The sequence below is a fragment of the Epinephelus fuscoguttatus genome, linkage group LG21 (assembly GCF_011397635.1).
Source record: "Epinephelus fuscoguttatus linkage group LG21, E.fuscoguttatus.final_Chr_v1".
NCBI lineage: Eukaryota > Metazoa > Chordata > Actinopteri > Perciformes > Serranidae > Epinephelus > Epinephelus fuscoguttatus.
In genome coordinates, this window is record NC_064772.1 from 28,090,086 (window position 1) to 28,109,099 (window position 19,014).

The window sequence follows — 19,014 nt, forward strand, 5'->3', positions numbered from 1 at the left end:
TGTCAAACTAAAACAGCAAACACTAACAACACTGAAAACAAGGAAACATGACCTTGGCGCTGACTTCAGGGTGTTGCAATCATTACAAGTTTTCTTTTTTTCATCGGCAAAACATTGGCTTGATAACGTGATCAACCATAATTAAGGTGGATAACGAGACGTCTGCAGCTTCAGATGAAACCCAGAGTTTTTATTCAAATTTGGTTCAGATCATCTGAGCTGTGGCTTTGATGTCGGGCCTCCTGAAGGCTTTAATCAGTTTCTGTGCTGACTCCAGGCAGACTGGGCCTGGCTGTTGTCTGGTTTGGGGTGCAGTTCAAAAGGAAACCAGAGGAGGTCAGTGTTGCTTCACAGAAAAAACCGCGACCAGCAGCGGTTCAGTGGTGCAGCCTGATGGATTAACGTTGATCCAGATGATCGTGGATCATAAACATAATAATCATCATCATCATGTATTATGTTTGATTGCGTTATAATGTACGATGAAATGGTTGGAAGCAAGCAGTGACATGATAACGTCATTAATTTTAGTTGTGCATGTGTTCATGTGTGTTATAATAGAAACAATAAAATAAGACAGAAAATAATGTTATTTATTTAAACTTTATTTGTATGCTGGTGGATTCCTGTTGGGTCTACTGCATGCACCAGGCACAGCTTCCCATCTCACATTTAAAGGTCTCCAGTGAGAGGGATTCAGTGTGCGCAGTTACTCAGTGAACATAATCCAGTGTCAGTGCTGTGGAGGACCCCTGTCATCCTCCTCCCCCTCTCCGCCTCCCCCCTCCTCCCACAGAGGATGCAGGGCAGTGTGAGTGGTCCTGAGCTCTGACTCCTGACTGCACAGACAAGTGGCCGCGATCATCAGGAGGACAGTCTGAGATCACTCTCGGCTCTGGGATCACATTTCTTTTGTTTTGCCCTGTTTTTCCCTGGCTCCCCCCCCCAACACCCCGCAAATCCTCCACTAATTCCCCTCGATTGACGACAAGCATGACGGAGCTCGGACTTGCACATTTGGGATGATTTTCATAATGGTTCGCTTCAAATGTACATTTCCACGGAGCTGCAGCTGAGGTTTCATTCAAAGTCCGACTGGATTCTCACAGCGTGATGGATACAAATGAGTTTGCAGTACTGAAACTTTTTGTTGTTGGGATTTTGGGTGAGTATGATTGATTTTTCCCATTTTTTAAATGTGCATCTCACATGTGAACTCCTGACACCTGCGTATCAGCGTGTTGTTACTGGTAGAAATGTCATAGCATCACACAAACCCCTGCTCTGTGAGCAGTTTTTATAGTTTCCCACAAATATCTAATACAGCTGTTAATCATGTAATGCAATAAGTGCTCCAGTGTGTGACTGTGCAGTGCCACACTTCAATCATCCTGTCACATTATGTGTCGCTCAGCACTGCCTGAGTGTCAGGCTGTAAAGTGCGCATAATAATAATTGCTATGAAGTATCAGCAACATCAATCACAGCACATGCAGTGAATGGGGAATATAGAGTACTGCACCCCGGCATCATGCCCCAGTGGACAGACCTGACCTATATCGTGGCCAATGGGAATTTCTGGATCTGGCTCATTAGCTGGTGGTACAAGGATGAAATCATGTATGAAATTCTGTTTCATGTGTGTGACTGAAGAAACGTAGTTGAACTGTTGGCATGATATGGATGTTTGTATCAATGCTGTGGTAGTGTCATGCTTCATGTCACGCTAGAGAGATACTGGGCATTGACTGAGATGAGTCAAAGCATGAATGTAGATAATCTGCTGCTGTTATTCTGAGCACTGTTACATTCTGTAATGGCAGGGTAGAGGCAGCGCTATGACTCAGTGGGGAAGAGGAACTCAGATATTGAGCTGATTTGCAGAACAGTGACTCTCTCCAGGAGCTGGTTAAGTAGGCTGAGTGCTCTTAGTGAGCAGTTGTCAAGCTGATATTTGATGTTGGCGCCACCTGGTCTGACACTGATTGAAATTACCTGCGTTCCTCTCATGTGGACACATGGGCCAGGCGATACAGGATTTCAATTTCAAGGTCTGTGGTTCAAAAGGACTTCAAACTTAGGTGGTTATCTGGAGGAGTGCTGCTGTTTGCCTACAGCGTCTCTGGAGCGTCTAATCTAAAGGTGGATAAATAACGAAAGCGTCTGTGCAACAAGCTCAAGGAAGTCTTTTTGCCTTTCTAAAGAGTCATATGTATAGAAGACAGGAGGATTTGGTCCATGTCCTGCCCAGACCTTCAGCCTGGACTCCCCTGGATATCTGCCATGTAACAGCTGTGGCCCTACAGCACTGCACGGCCAAGCAAAAAACTAGCTTAGATTGTCCTTTTGTGAGCATGTGTTATGCTCCAGCTCTCAAAATGCCAGTGTAATGGGAAACAGGGGAAGATCAAACTGACTCATCTATGTTTTAAGAGTCCAAAAATGACACATTACACTGCAGCTGCTGCTATCAAAGCAACGGGAGGTTATATTCCCATGATGTAGAGACATGCAGCAGTGGTTTCCTGGGATAGCTCTTGTCTAGACTAAAAGAGTTTCCCATCAAAATCCCCATTGGAAGAAGAGACGTGGACGCCAGGCACATTCAAAGAGAGCCAGATCATACAGATTTGTCACTTTCAATTTGGCACCTGTGACTTTGAAATATGTCAGATTGCTGTTGCCTCCTGATCACACAACTGTCTGTCTTGTAATGAAGTGTCTTGAAGTTGTGGTTTGCACATTACAGGAGTGCTCGATGACGGGGTCACACATTATGAGACATTTCACCATAGGGAGTCCCTGACAACTCTGTCTGATCTTTAGACTATGTTTATGCCCACCATACACTGCAAGACTTTAAAAAACTTTTGAAAGATGAAAGTGTGACAGCCTCTCACATCTAAAGGCAATGTGTTTGTAGTCCCACACTATCAGATTTTGCAAAGACTGAGGATCTTGTCAGTGTTCCTGTCAATGCAGCATCAATATAATCTGTAAATACAAACTTTACATTTTGGTTTTTGTTGCCTCAGCTTGTTTTGCTGTTAAGATGGAGGAGACCATGGGAATCAGAGGCGAACCATTTCAAAAATTAAGATTTTTCATTAAAATAAAGCAACACATTCTCACTCCGACCTCATCACGTATTGACGTTTGGTCATGGACTTTTCACGTCCAGATATGACGTGCAAGGTACCCCGGGTGTGTTGGTTGTTGACGTTCTGGGACGCTGTGTCAAGTTCTGCCTGTTACCATTGTCTTTTTTCAAAATACACTTCCATTTTCACAGGAGATTTAACATTTACATCCAGTCTCTTTCAAAATAAACGCACTACGTCGGTACAACAACTCAGATTAACCTTTTTTTTCCTCCAACAACTAACACACACGGTTGGGTTTAAGAAAAAATAACAGGGTTTGGCTTTATAACCTTATGGGACACAAACACTGCTATCCCGCGTGAAAGTGTTTGTTGGACCCATCTGCCACCTCTTCCATTCGTCCTACTCGGACGCCGCCGAGCACCATTAAACTATAACAGCAACTGGCTGCGTATCATGCCGATGTTAAAGGGTGGCTTTTTTCGTCAAGGTCTGATGCCGCAAGTCACTGCCCAAGTGCCTGATTTTGACAACTTCAGAGTGAGACTGCGTTGAATGAAGTCCTGGCTGGTGAATCAGATACATTCCAGATAAACATGGACTCTTGTTTACTCCACCAGTTTCTCCTCCTTTTCCACAGTACTAAAGAACCAAGAGTTGTTCACGCTCTTGTACCTCCATGGAGTTCCCTCCATGTTTACTGTCTACCCGATTTGCTGCTTCCTGTTTGGTGCTGGAGAGAGCAGAGCTATTGGCTACTGACAATGTTCACATCAGTGAACGTCAGTATTACAACAATAATAAATATATGATTTGGTTTGAACGTTAAGACAAGATAAAGACTGAGTTTTATGACCGTCTTTCACCAAACTGTGAAGTTAAAAGTTAAGAGTTTTATTCCAACAATGGCAAGTTGTCTGTGAAATCGCTTGAAAGTTGTTTCGTGTAAGTGGGGCATAAGTCAACAAAACACACACGAGTAGTGATACAGGAAAAGATGTAAGACTGCGATCAAGACAGGAGTTCTTACAAAAAGGGATCTGTACAAGACACTAACAAATTCTCCCCCCATGGTATTTGCCATGCCTCATATCCAGCTATCCCACTAAGTTGTTGCTGCTGTCATTGCTGGTCAAAACAAATTTCACACCAGCAGATTTTGACTGGCAGACAGGTCCAGATATTTAATCGTCTAGATATCTCTCAGGCATCTGCAACACATTGGCGCATTTCTCAGATTGCGTGTTTGAAAATTCACTCATAGTAATTACTGTCAACAGGGGTGAGCCCTGATTTGCCTGTGATCTGAGGCTTTGCTCTGTTATCTCCCAAAACTTTCAGAGAGTGGAAATGTTTAGTGTAAACTCATCTTAGGGCCAGTGTGGATGATGTAGCAGGAACTAGAGTATAAGGTCCCCATCTGCACAGCAGAAAAAAAGAGCGACCCCCACTGACTGTGAAGCATCTGCTTACCCCAATAAACAGCGATTCATACACTCTCACAGCGAGGGGAAATGCCTTGGGGTTCTTCTGTTCCACTGCCATCTGAAAAATAACATTCTTGTGAATTATTTTAGTAAAATGCTATTCATAGACCTGTAAGATGATTATATGTGTTGAGCTCAGTTCAGTGCACGTGCCTGATGCCCATATGCTGAGCTGCTCCTTCACACCTGGAGGTTGTTATACACGGTGGTGTTTATCACCTGCACATTCCGGGGATGAAACGCTTTCAAGTTCAGTAATCAAGGCAAATAGTTTGTTAAATGAAAAAATGTGGGATGATTACTTCAGTCAGACGTCAGGGAAAGGGCAGACTGTGTCTTTACACAAATTCTGGCTTTGTTAAAGTGCAACTTGGATTAATGACGTGGTCGGTAGAGAAGGTTACATTGTCATATTTGCACTTGTTTAATCCCAAAGCCTGATATATCCTATTCATCTGTGCCATAGAGCTCCACTGTTGTTCTAACTATTAAAGACAGATCAGTGAGCTGTCGTTTATTTTAGACTCAATGCAACAAACACCATCCTGCAGCCAGAAATAAATCTGCCTCTGAAAATGGTCCACAACAAATGCAGAATTTACTCCTATTTGAGTAACACTTATCAACATTCATGTTAACAATCTATCTATTCTACTGCATGTCTGTCCATCCTAGAAAAGGGATCCCTCATCTGTTTCTCTGCCTGAGGTCTCGCCAGTTTTACTCTATTGAAGTTTTTTCTTATCTGAATAAAAGGTCTAAGGACAGAACGTGCCATATGCTGCACAGTTTGTAAAGCCCCTTAAGGCATTTTGGGCTATACACATTAAATTGACTTGCCATTTTATCACTGTCCCTTTAAAACTATTTTCTTGCAAGACATGCATTGTTGGGTTTGTTCTTTTTATAGGATCCACTAACTACATCAGAAATAAAAAATATTGCAAGCCTTATTTTTATTACACAACTCAGTTCCAGCAACTCCCAGATGTGTAAAAAGCATCAAAAGTTGCATTGAGGAGCGATGTCCAGTCAGAATATAGAAAACCTGCCATCACACCAGGTTATAATTTTAGATTAAAACTACCTTGTATGGTCTCTGGTGTTCACAACTCTTACCAACAAACAAAGAAACAGCTAAATACTATAAAAATGGTTTTGAATACGTTAAGCTTTCAAATGTCCACATCTCTGTACCCAAAAGAAAACCACTGCAAACATTGTTTAGTGCAACAAAGCCTCTTACACAGGTAAAACGCGCACCTAATTCACACAGATTTTTACATCTGAGTTTCCTCCATGAAGCTCAACTACAGTGGGAGCATGTTAAGAGCACAATTAATCTTTCAGTTTCCTGTTAAAGATTCATGCAGCTGAGAGGTCTTGAACTTTGTCTCTTTGCTCATCCTGCTCATATCGGAGTCCAACGCTGAGGTCTTGCTGACTCCGAGTCACAGAGTGTGCGTCTGACTAAACACCATATGGTCAGCAGATTGCAGAGGCATTTTTAGTACTTCATAAATGCATCGTTGCTTATCTGCTATGACAATTCCATCTGACCACTACTTGTTTAAAAGTTTCAGTAAAAAAGGTACTAGAAACTGCAGTGATTAAATCTCGTCTGATCTGATGGAAGCACACCATACATATGTTGTAATGTTGTTACGTTACATGCATACTTTGTACTCATGTTGATGACTGATCATTCATTGAAGTCATTTTTTAAGCAAATTGCCAAATATTCACAGGTGTCCCCTTCTACAATATGAGTATGGGCTGTGTGTGTTCTGTGACAGATAATAATATCTCTGGGGTTTTGGCTGTTGGTCAGACAAAAGAAATATTTAAATAAGCCCTCCCATCAATCATTTCAGTAAGAAACTCCACTTAATGCACAAGAAAAAAAGGCTATGCAGTCAAAGCCACTGCTTATATTATTTATATGTAAAGCAGCTGGCCTCTCACTCTAACGACTCCATACGTGCTCAAAACTGCTGCAGATAACACACATTTATTTGTATGACAGCTCTGAGGAAGCATGAAGAGGACAAACCAAGCGCTCATTATCTGAACTCATTTGCGGAAGACGTCATACACTGGTACAGGCTCCTCAAAGGAGCAGCGAGAGGACAGAGTTGGAGGATGGTAGTTAGTTGTCTCCTCATATCAGAGTGTATCTCTGACAGAGAGTTGGTTTTCATGCCAAAGGCCAGCCAGATTTTCTATCACAGAATAAAATAGGTGGTAATGAGCACTATTAGGCTAAGCACTGAATTAAATGCGTAACGGATGACTGAAAATAATGATAGATGATAGAGTGAAATTAGCTAATTGTGACAGGAGAGGGCCACACTTAATGATCTGAAGTCATTAATTTACTTTTTTTTTTTTTGTTGTGTGGCCAAAAAGTAATTTTCCAGTGAAATGAGTTAAAGTGACAACAGCAGATATAATGTGATGAAGCTGTCAGACAAATTGACCGAGGATAATACTCCACATCTCTCTCAGTTTACCAGCTTGTTAGTCAGTAATTCACTGCGCCCTGTGTGAATCAATTGTTAGTCGATACATTACAGCATGCTGAGATTAACCTTTAATTAACACTCGAGCAGCCTTTTATGTTCAGAAACAGATTCAGACTCATGTTGAGGTGTTAAGGGTTTGTAACTGAGGAGGGCTCTTTGTTAACGTTTCCTCACCACAGAAATAGTCCGCAACAGCTGTAAGAAGTTGTAAAAATATTACAGGGATTAATCATAAAGCTCACTGGCAGGCTTGGTGGTGCAACAGTGGAGCGTTCAGCTTCTTGGAACAGAGCCTGAAGGACCAGTCAGTGTTTAGTGCTAGGCAGCAACTCATTACTTAGGGACTGTACACAAATTAATAGGGGAGAAGGAGATGTAAAAAAGGGAGAAGTTTTTTTTTTTTTTTTTTGAGTGATGTTGCTCATCAGTATCAGTTTGGGCTGAAGACTACAAATTTAAAGATTTGAATAAATCTGGAGGTGTGGAGTCAGACTTCTACAGCCTGCTCTTCATCTCTGCTCGAGGCTACATCAGCTGCTACTAACATCAAACACCTGAATCTGTGACTGAGCTTTTGGCAACAGCGTTGGATCGTGGGTAATGTAGGTGCCAGGTGTTGACACGGAAGAGGAAAGTGTGGATTAAAAAACATGAGACAGGTCCTGTACATGCTAGCTTGGCACACACTGTGAATTCTTGCTAACCCTACATTCAGGAATGAGCTGGTTTTGTTCATGTTTAGGGCCACGTCATGTTCTGAGGTTGGGTAAAGGAAAAGGTTTGGTTCAGGAAAAGGTTTGTTTCAGGAAAAAGGTTTGGTTCAGATTTTGGGAAACATCTACAACTGGGAAACAGTCTCTGACACAACACCTGCATGCCGGGTGTCGTCAATCCCCAGGGTGCTGTAAAACACAGTGCGGGAACATTGTTAACTGTCATGAGAGGAAGGATGCAGTGATAAGAGCTTTACTTAATGTCTCAGAAAATAACACAGTTTCACAGTATCACGGTTTATGGCATTACATCCATCTATCCATCCATCCATCCATATTCATCCGCTTATCTGAAGCTGGGTTGCGGCAAAGCACCCATGTCCCTCTCTCCAGCAACACTTTCCAGCTCCTCCTGGGGTCCCCCAAGGCGTTCCCAGGCCAGATGAGATATGTTATCTCTCTCTTATGTTATCTCAGAGTGTTCTGGGTCTGCCCCAGGGCCTCCGACCAGTGGGACGTGCCCAGAACACCCCCAATGGAAGATCAGGAGATGCATCATAATCAGATGCCCGAATCTCCTCAACTGGCCCCTTTTGACGCAAAGGAGCAGCGGCTCCCAAAGTCCCTCCGGATGTCCAAGCTCCTCACCCTATCTCTGAGGCTGAGCCCAGCCACCCCACGGAGGAAACTCATTTCGGCCACTCATTCTTCCGGTCACTACCCAGAGCTCATGACCATAGGTGAGGGTTGGCACGTAGATGGACCAGTAAATCGAAAGCTTCGCCTTCCTGCTCAGCTCCTTCACCACGCAGCGCCTGCATCACTGCAGACTCACCAAACCCCCGATCCATCTCATGCTCCATTCTACCCTCACTCACGAACAAGACCTCGAAATAATTGAACTCCTTCACTTGAGGCAGTAACTCTCCCAACCCAGAGACGGCAATCCACTGTTTTCTGGTATTACACAATTATTATCAGCAGTTACAGTGACCTTTAAAAGAATGAAAACAGAAGGTATTGGGGGGTTGAACAAACATTTTATTATAATTAGAATTTGAAACCTTTCATACCACGGACAAGCACTGTCAATTCTCGTGCCAAGGTATACCTTACCACTTATATACCACTGCAACCCTACATGAGAGTTTCAAATGGATACGTTCAATTTACTGAGCACAATGATTGTGCTCTTTTAAGACTGGGTTTATATACCCTGCAGCTTCATTGTGACGATGGCACATCTGGAGAGCTAACACTGGGGAACTATTAAGCTAACGTTAAAGCTCATGTTAAATCCAGAGGATGTGATGTGTGTGTGTGTGTGTGTGTGTGTGTGTGTGTGTGTGTGTGTGTGGAGGAGTTTTTTAAAGGTCTCTTTGACGAAGCTGTGTGTAATGTAACTACTCTTGCTGTCTGCAGTCAGACTGTGTATTTATTCAGGCATAGACATTACTTGGTTATTTCAAGGTGTCCGACCAGTCAGGTTTATATTTTGTTAGTTTTTAATTAATATAGTGGAGAGCAGAGGGAGCACAGACACTTGAACAAAAGGGCTCCTCCAGTGATGCTGCAGTTCTCTCTGGTATTGGACCCGAACAAAGGTGTCAGCGAAGGTTTTAGATTCATTAATGCCCTTATTACACTCCCGTCTGTCCTCACAGTCTCTGACCCAGAGTTGCAATTTGAATTTATGACTCTGTCACAGTGTCTCTGTTTCTGCATACCAAACTTTGTCTCCGTCTGTCTGTCTGTCTGTCTGTCTGTCTCCTCCTTCTGCTGCCTTTTGTCTCTCAGACAGGAGGATGAACAGCTTGTTGGCACTGTGACTGCCTCCAAGGCTGAGGTCTTTGGCACTGCAGGTCAAACAACTGACCAGAAATAAGTCTTTTTCTTTGTTTAATTCCTTTTTACGCTTTCTGTTTTTTCAAGGACAGTGGTTATAGGGTAATTAGATGTGAACGGATTTTACTATATGAAGAACTCAGTGGTCTCAACTTGCATGTGTCAGTCTATCTGTCACAGCTCTGATGAGATTTTGTCCAGAGTCGGAGTGATAATGCATTCCTCCTCTGTGCTCTGGCTTTTATCACACAGATTGTGCAAAGGGACAGTAATTAATGGTCAGAACAAGCTGACATATTTACAGCTGTTCGACTGTGTGGGGGAAGGCATCAATCACAGGGGTAAAGTGTTTACTGATGCCGTGTTTCAATGAGTTTGGACATTTAAGGAAAAAAGCATCAATTTCACGTGTCATTTTGGCTAAAGAAGGCAGAGACGTAATCAGAAGTCCTGCATTTGTCATTGAGCCCGGTCCGAATTTAAACAGCTTATTTATCTGAGGGGGAAAAAAAGTGACCCATTTCAGTTGAATCTCCAAATGTTCAGCTTTGTCATGCAACCAGCCATGCAACTGTGACCCATCAGACACATTTGGTGTCTCTCTAAAAGCCAAAATAAAGTGGATAATTAATGCCTGCCATGATGTTCCAAACAACAAATGTTTGCTTTTTGTTGGAGGCAAGCGTTCCAGTGGAGCTAATTTTTGTGGTTTTCAAAGAGGGGGTGAAACAGAGTGGCTTTTGGCCATTTTTGGCTTTTATGTTTCTGAATTATACACTTGTTTGGGGTTTAAGAGAAGTTCATGGGGGATACTGATGAAAGCCTGAGTTGTGTTGCCTCCCTAATGCTATTTTTCCAGTTAATTACATTTGCTGGAACGATTGAGAATTAATGTACGCTTATTCTGCCAATTCACAGTATTATAATCGCCTCCGTGCTCCTTATCTGTCACCGACAGCCTGCACTGTGTATTTGTGTGAGCACACAACTGTTCACGCTCATGTGAATACATGCTTTCACAAAAATAAATACTAAAAAATACTTTTAATGAAACCATTTTGTTTAGATGCTCCACCACATACAAAATGTTCACGAGATGCTCGGCGCAGCAGCTCCAGCACTCCCACAAACAAGAAGTGATAGCTTGTAGACAGATGGATTCTCTCCACAGGGGCCTATTCCACTGAAGCTTGGCTGTAATTTTCCTCTCCACATGGTAAATGGGCTGCATTTATATAGAGCCGTTATCCCAAAAGCCCTTCACGTAGCCTTATATTCACCCATGAAATGCTGTCGTACCACCAACCCTGCAATCACAAGCTGACCTGCTCCACTATCCACGCCCTGCATGCATACAGAGAGTGTAACTGGTTAAAAAAATTGTATTTCTCTCAGGAAAGTCCCCCATCATGGATTCTCTCTTCTCCGCCACTGGCATTTTATTTCTGTCTGTCTCCGTCATGGTCATCCAGTACTCCACCTCCTCTCCTCCCCCTCTTCCTGCTTTTGTTTGCCAAGTACCCAGAGTTCCCCTCTGTCTTGCACATCTGTGTCATTCTCTAGTCTCCTCTTCCTCTCCCTCCTCCTTGACCCCTAGATCCCCCGACATGGAAGACTCCACTCTGACAGAAACGACCTGGATGCTTTTACTCAGGCCTGAGAGAGGAGGATCATCCTCTTGGGTTTATCTTGTACAAGTACTGCAAGTGAAGAAGTGATACTCTTCTTTACTGTCGTTTAATTTCATCCTTGAAAAGCCAGTTTTTGGGTTTCGAAGGAAATCAGTGGCAACGTGCACTAAACCTTAAGAATGAAATATGTTGCCTTTAACGCATATTCACCCTGCTGATTTACCTTTTATACTTTTTCTCCCAGCGTCTCTCTTGTTCAGTCTCCTATACAGTTTCTGAATTAATTAATTCATTCATTTTTGTTTGCCTCACCTGGCCTCAGCTGCTCACTGAATGATAATCACCCATCAGTCAATCACTTTGGCCTTTTCACACTGTGAATCCCACAGGCTCTCTGTAAATTTGGATTTATTATCCCAAAGGAATATTTTTCAGAAGGATGTTTTCACAGCTAGTACACGGAAACAAACATACACACAGAGACACATAGATATAGACAGTATATACAAAATCTCCTTGAATGCATTCATCACAGCTCACAACTGTGTCAACAAGGCAGATTGTTCAGGGCTTCTATTGCAGAAGAGACAAAACTCATGCTGATGTGAGCTCTTCTCCATTTAAGAGTCCGTATCTCCAGATGGAGGAAATGTGAAGTGCTGACTGAGAGGGTGATTAGTGTCATTTGTTTCTGTCAGTGCCAGGCGTGTTACGAGCAATGTGTGAGGACTGAACCTGATCACGTAGTTTCCTCTCTCAGTTTTCTCATGTGTCGGAAGTGATTGCTTTTTGTCTGAGAGTGAAATAACTTCCAAACTAAGCTGAGGACATTTTACAAAAAAAAACAAACAAACAAAAAAAAAAAATCAGGTTGTGTGTCTCTCTCATGTGGCCGTGGGTATTTTCAAAAATGTGGCAAACATCTGAAGCGTTTCTGAAGGCTGAGGCTTCAGAGCAGCTGCAGCAGCAGTGGACAGCTGGGTGCCATGGCTGACTGAAGAATGAATTAAGATTTAAATGTCCTCTTTTAGCAGCAGTCCTGTCAGACATCGACAGCTCTCCCATCCAGCTTTGATGTTCCTAATCTGTAAACTTGAAGTGTTTGACAAATTATTCAACACGTTTGCCAGCTCGTAACTAGCAAAGCAGAGCTAACCAGACAGCTTGTTTTTTCTGATTGTAGTGCTTAAAAAACATTTTTGCCAACCGTCCAACCACCCACCAGAAAGTTTTAAATTAATAATTAATCAGTAGATGAAGATTTGAATCCTCACTGCTACAAAGTTGACCCAGAAACTGCAGGAGTAGTAAAAGGGATAAAGAGAGTCAGAGACATACAGGATATAGAGGAAACGATGACTCTGTCATCTACTGAGTTTCTGAGCTGATCTGGTTTGCACCGCTAACCTTTCAGTCACCTGTTGGCTAAAAATAAAACCACTTGGGCTCCATGCCAACTTTGGATAATATAGAGAAAATCCAGAAAAGCCTCAGTGTAGCAGTTTTGCTCATAGGGGAGAGCAGGGGTCTTCGACATTTTTCAAGCCAAGGGTCCTTAAGCTAAAAGAGAGACTGAGCAGGGACCCCTTGTCTATAAAATTGAGTTGCATATCAAACTGGGCCTACAATAGCATTTTTAATTTTTTACCGGTAACTTAATTACCAAACAGCAATTTGAGGACCCTCTATGGGTTGCAGACCCCCTGTTGAAGACCCAGAGAGTATAAGAATTCAATAAATCATATGACTCATTGTGAGAACTTGCTGCAGTACTTAATATTTTTATATTAACACTTGATCACATGACTAGCTTGTAGTAACAAAGAATTATTACACAACTTTGCTGTTAACATCAGCTCTAAGGGGCATTTTTAGCATTTTTAGGTAACTGTTTTGATTTTTCGGCCTGCAACTTTTCTGTTTTCGTTCACTCTCACTGCTCTGATCAGTGTTATTTACAGCAGTAAAAATAAACCAGATTTCACCAAACAGCAGACAGACAGCATAAATGACTTGCTGGTGAACATAGTGAAGTATTAAGCAGCTAAAAGACAGAAGATATTTTGCTCAGGAGGTGGTGGAGACCAAAAACAAAGCTAAAAGTGGAGTGAATATTCAACCTAAATTTGCCAGCTGGGCAGAAACATGACTCCAAATGAATGCAAATGTCGTTAACCATATCAGCTTTATAACATGAGATATTATGCCAGTGTTGAAATGAATGAAATAACCAGATCAAGTTTCTTGTCACATGATTGTCCTAAAAATCTAATTCTGATGTTGATGAGCGCCCTACACCCCAAAAAGAAAAAAAAATTAAAGCAGCGTTTCAAATCAAACTCAGACAAAAGTCTTACTTATTCAAAATATTCCACAATCCTCACTGTCTACTGTTTCATATGAAACTATGTAGAAAATGGTGAAAGCTATGTTTTAATATCTGACATCAGCGAGTTCGGAGAGACTAACTGGACTCTATATAAAGGAGGGTCCTTTGTGAGCTCAGCTCCAGAACAACAGTTTTAAAAAGAATTTCACTCTGATAAGTCTTTATTAGGCTGTGCCACTGAAGAGTTTTTGTCACCCACAATAGCCTAAACGCTGCCTCGGAGGCTTTATAACCCTGAGAAGAAATGTACTGTGGGGGATAACAATGAGACATAGCAATTTTGGGATAATAGTTAAAAAAATACAAGCTACAGTGAACAACTCCTGTCAGCAGTTTCAGCCCAAAGCTTTTGGTACTTTTTATGAGTTCAGTATAAACGAGTTTGTGCAGAGACCATAAATACAATATGTCCACTCTGATAACTTATTATTAGCTGACACACTGACCAATTTCTCAGACAGAGCTAAACTTTGTGCTCAAGTCAGTGTAACAGTGTTATTTGCTGTTGTACAGAGGACTACTGTTCATCACATGCTCAGACACTGAAATGTCACAAGCCACTCAACAGTATGTTTCTTCTTTCCTAACCTCGGAACAACAGAGTTCTGCTTTCATACGTTAACAACATCTGTAGTGATGCTCTGTAACCTAAGGTGACCCGTACAGGTCAGTGCTTCTGTCACAACAACATCCTCTTCTTGTTGTTTTGTCAGGTGGGGACAACACGATGGCCTTTTATAGATGCGTCTTCCAGAGGTCAGTCATCCTCCTGTCAGAGCTCAGCAGATAAGGAGTGACTGACAGTCTGTCACTGTCTGTCTGTCAGAGGCTTATTAATACTGGCGGGTCAAAACACTGAGAAGTGTGTGAAATGAATGCTTCTGCCTTCAGCTTGTTCAATTCCTGTCCATCTTTAGTTTGAAGCTGCTACATGTCTGATTTCAACATTTAGAGCTTTAAGACACAGGTGCCAAAACATTCAACACATTCTCACTCCGACCTTGTCATATATCAGCGTTTGGTAGTGGACTTTCCACGTCCAGATATGACGTGCAAGGTACCCTGGGAGCATTGGTTGTTGACGCCTGGGACGCCGTGTCAACTTCAGCCTGTCTTTAAAGATAGACGTCCGTTTTCACAGCAAATGTACACTTTGCATACAGTCTCTTTCAAAATAAATGCACTGTTAGTACCATACTGCAAATGGGCATTATGTGGTCACATTTAACCAACATGCACGTGGTTGGATTTAGGACAAAAGAACAGGGTTTGGCTTTACATTAATGCGGGAAGCGAGCACTGACCCATCCACCACCCCTCCCACCTGCCCTACTTGGACTTGTGCCACCTTTACTTTTGTTGTTGTCCCGCCGCCTTTCCCCCTGACGCCGCTGGTCACTGTTAAACAACAATGGTGACTGGCCATGTATCATGTTGACGTGAAAGGACGACTTTTTTTGTTGGTGTTTGACGTCGCTAGTCACTGACCAAGCGCCAATTTTTGATGACTTCAGAATGAGACCGGTTGGATGTAGGGGTGTATTCAGTTTAAGAGGAATAATGTGTTTTTTGAACATTAAAATATGTAAACATGTTCTAGTAGAAACCCAAAATACAAGTCTGAACCTTAGAAATGAGCATAATATGGGACCTTTAATTAAATATCCACATGTCTGATACATTAGCATAAGAATAAGATAAGAGTAGGGAGGACCGGCAGTCTTTGGGGTAAGATACTGCTTCAGACCACAAAACTGATGGAAAATCCCTGCCTACATATTGGCATCCTTTTTAGCCAAAGAGAAAATAAACTACCTCAAGGAGGAGGAGGGGAGATAAGCAGCAACATCCTCTTTGAAGAATGTGGGAACACTCGTGCGAAAACGTATGTGTGTGTGGTTGGCTACCAGTCATCCAATTTTGTTTGTTCATTATGCTTAATTTGATTAAAGTATGATATGAAGGTCTCACAACTGATTTAACAGCAGCAGTGATGGGTACATGTGTTACTTGAAGCATTTTTCAGATGTAAAATTGTGTTATATCTGCTTGCTCCCTGTGGGCCCACATCACACTCTTCAGCACCTGACATTCACTTTACTCTGCCTCAGCTTGCCGTAGTTAAAAGGCTTTCTATTCATCTGTAGGTGAGTGAAAATATTACTTCAATCTGCTTCACTGACCTCAGTTATAGTTGGAGGAGCCCTGTGGGGAAAGAATAATGAAAGAGAAAGGATTAATGTTATCCTTGTAAAAACAGACTTTATTTTTTATTTTTGATCATCTTTCTGAAGTATTAAGCAGATACTGAATATTTTTGCTGTGTGACACAGAAGGCATTGTCTTAAGTCCCTGCAGCTGCTTTAAGTTGTTTTATCAAAGTCAGATTTTTGTCTATTTTGATTATGGTTTCTGCCAGTCAATGTCTCACAAACATCATTTTTGACCTTTGTTTTAAACTGTGTTTTAAAAGTGTCCATTCTGTTCCTTTGTTTTGCTTCTGGCTTTCTTAGATGTCATCTGCAGTGCAAACAAAACAAACATTTCCCTCGGAGGTTTGTATTCTCATTGATCTTTGGTTCAATTCTTGTAGTGCAGATGGTGATCATGGGGGGCGGCGTGGCTTGAAAAGCCAAGAACTCAGTGATCTTCAAAGCAGAGCGGGAGGTCAGGGTTGTATTCATGAATGCTGAGTGGTGTTTGCAGATGAAGAGCCTAAAATTAATTCAGAGATGCAGAGTTTGTGATTTATTCAATTCATAAGTCAGTTTGCTCAGAAACACCAAAGTGGTCCTCACCGCTGGTGTGAACTGATTTGCCTGCATCTCAGTATGTCCAGTTTGCTGGGTCTTAGGTCCTGTTCTAGCAGCATGGGGTGTCTTTCTGTGATGGTTTTATGCTCTATGCACCTGGTGTTTTTGCAAGTGCGCCCTGAACGCTCGAGTTGAAAACACTTTCACTTCAGAGTGGAAAAGCACCTGTTGTCATTTAGCGTCAGATAAATTGAGAAGCGAGCCTTTTCTTGTAGGCTTAACAAGGAAATAGTGGAACACAATACAAGGTTTGTGTTAAGCTAAGTTTAGCTCACTTTTAACGCCACCCTGGGAAAGCTGCAAGACGTATCTGAACAAAATGTAGTCCCAACTAGGGCCAACAATTGACAGCAGATTGTTAAAGTGTCCTTGTATGATCCAAAAATAAGCCTTAAACCAACCATTATCCAGGGAAGCTCCTGGACCAGCTGGTGATACTCAATGTGATTTCTCCTCTACCTGAAGGTCTCATGTATCAACACAGTTTCCTTGTGTACGGTCTCTAGGTGCCCTCTGCCAGTCTACAGATCTGTGAGTTTACTTCACAGCAAAATTGTGGTTTAGCTAAGGACAGAGGATGCGGTGGTTGTCTAGCAACAGTAAAAACAGTAAAAAAAAAATAAAAAAGACAGAGAGAGATGCAGCAAAAATCCAAAAATCAGAGGTGGGCTTTAACAGTGCAGTGCAGTAAAATTTACGTCACCTTTTGCAACCTGTAAACCATTTTCTGTTGACTGGGACCTTATTCTTTTTTCCTCCTTATAGTGAAGGGTGTGCCCCAGGGCTCTATACGAGGACCATAACAATTATCCATATTACAAATCCTTGTGATTACTTATCATATCATTGTACATCTTTTATGCTGATGATACTGTTATCTATTTTTATTTATCATCAGCTGTACAAACTGGTGATGCTGTCTGCCTTTGACATTCATTTTCCAGTCTTGTTAAACCAAACTTAAGTTGGTTTAAATATTTATGAATCTAAAGTCTATTTTTCAATGGTAAGTTAACAACTAACCTTTCTAAACTCTCAGCTGCCCAAGGAGATGAAACTGATCATTAAATCACCATCAAATTTAAATCACGTATTGAAAATCTTGTGTCCAGGCTTAAGTAAAAATCATGTTTCTTCTTCACATCAATCAATTATTGATGGACAGTCAATGTAGTCTGATATTCAGGGAGCCGATGTATATTTTTCTCCACAGATCCTCCACTCCTCCACACCTTCTAAATGCATTTTTTTTATCTGCCTGTAGAAATCTGTGTAGAAAGACGGAGAGCAGAAGACAGATGGTGCAGTGGAAAGAGACAAAAGGACACCTGATTTTTTTTCTCCCCTAATTAATTTCTCTGATTTTTCAGAGATCAGATCAGATTTTAAACACAGGACACATTATTGGTTGGGCATAGATACAAAGTCAGATAAGATCTTCATATTCCTGTTTGGGATGGATTTTTCAATCTTGAGTGTGGTTAAGCGAACAAAATATTTTTGTCAAGAAATCAGGAGTTTAGTTTGCAGAGAAAATTCAGCAGAATGCCAAAACTTTCCCTCTTAAATCTGACTGTTATTATGATCCCTCCTCCTCTGCACTGTTACCTTCTCTTCCTCATGATCGTGACAAGGCAGACTTGATTTAAAGTAGAGGTTGTTAAATACGCCTTGCCACTTGTGTCTGTGCTTTAAATCTGTTTAGACAGTACTGGCAATTCATCTACTTTCCTTCATCTCCTATTTCCTCTCATCTATATTTATCCTGACAACCTAACAGGCCAGTGGATGACAGCATGACAGGGTGCCAACTGAGCCTTTACCCTACTGGCATGCTGTCAACCAGCGTGTAACACCTTCAAACACCTTGATTTAGTTTTCACCTAGTTTGAAATAGCTCTGCTTGGCCTGCATAATTCACAAGTTTAATGCTGTTTCACTGTAGCCTCAAGGCTGCTTTCCAGTTGACTCAACAGTTCTAACCGAGGGCAAAAGACTGGCTGGTTGAAAGCTCACCATTATCAACAAGTATTTAACGATTATTGCTTAAAGGTGCAAGCATCCTGCTCAAGTGCAAGTTGTTTTTGTGGATTCGATATGGAGGCTTGAAGGAAACTACTGATTGCAGCCTGTTAGCGTCTTGCTAATTTTATACCCCCACATGCAGGGAATCTAATGAACATCCTGAAGTATGGGTAATTCCTTCCTTTATACAGTACACTGGAACAAAATAAGATTCAATTATCCCCGTTTTAATGCCAGTTTTATTACAACTGTGTCTTTTTAAGAGTCAGTTATAGCTCTATTGCTTGAGTTTTAGTGTATTTTCAAATTAAAGCCTTCCTTTGACAAGACAAGAGACGTGCACAATTTTATTCCAAGAAGAACTCATTAAATAAACGATTAATATGTAAATTATCCTATGATGTTTAAAAAACTTTGATGGTGACATGCAAGCAGTTTCCCTTTGCATAATCATAATAGATGTAGTTATAGCCTATCATGAA

At 41.6% G+C, this 19,014-nt stretch overlaps 1 protein-coding gene across 1 annotated transcript in view; it reads left to right on the forward strand.

Annotated features, from left to right (window-relative positions):
- Window positions 1-780: 780 nt before the first annotated feature.
- Window positions 781-19,014, forward strand: part of LOC125882207 (receptor activity-modifying protein 3-like) — a 44,582-nt gene continuing 26,348 nt past the window's right edge. The window contains exon 1 of the mRNA XM_049565946.1: window positions 781-1,165. Within this exon, the coding sequence (XP_049421903.1) occupies window positions 1,114-1,165 (52 nt within the window). The 5' untranslated portion in view covers window positions 781-1,113. The remainder of the gene's footprint in view (window positions 1,166-19,014) is intronic.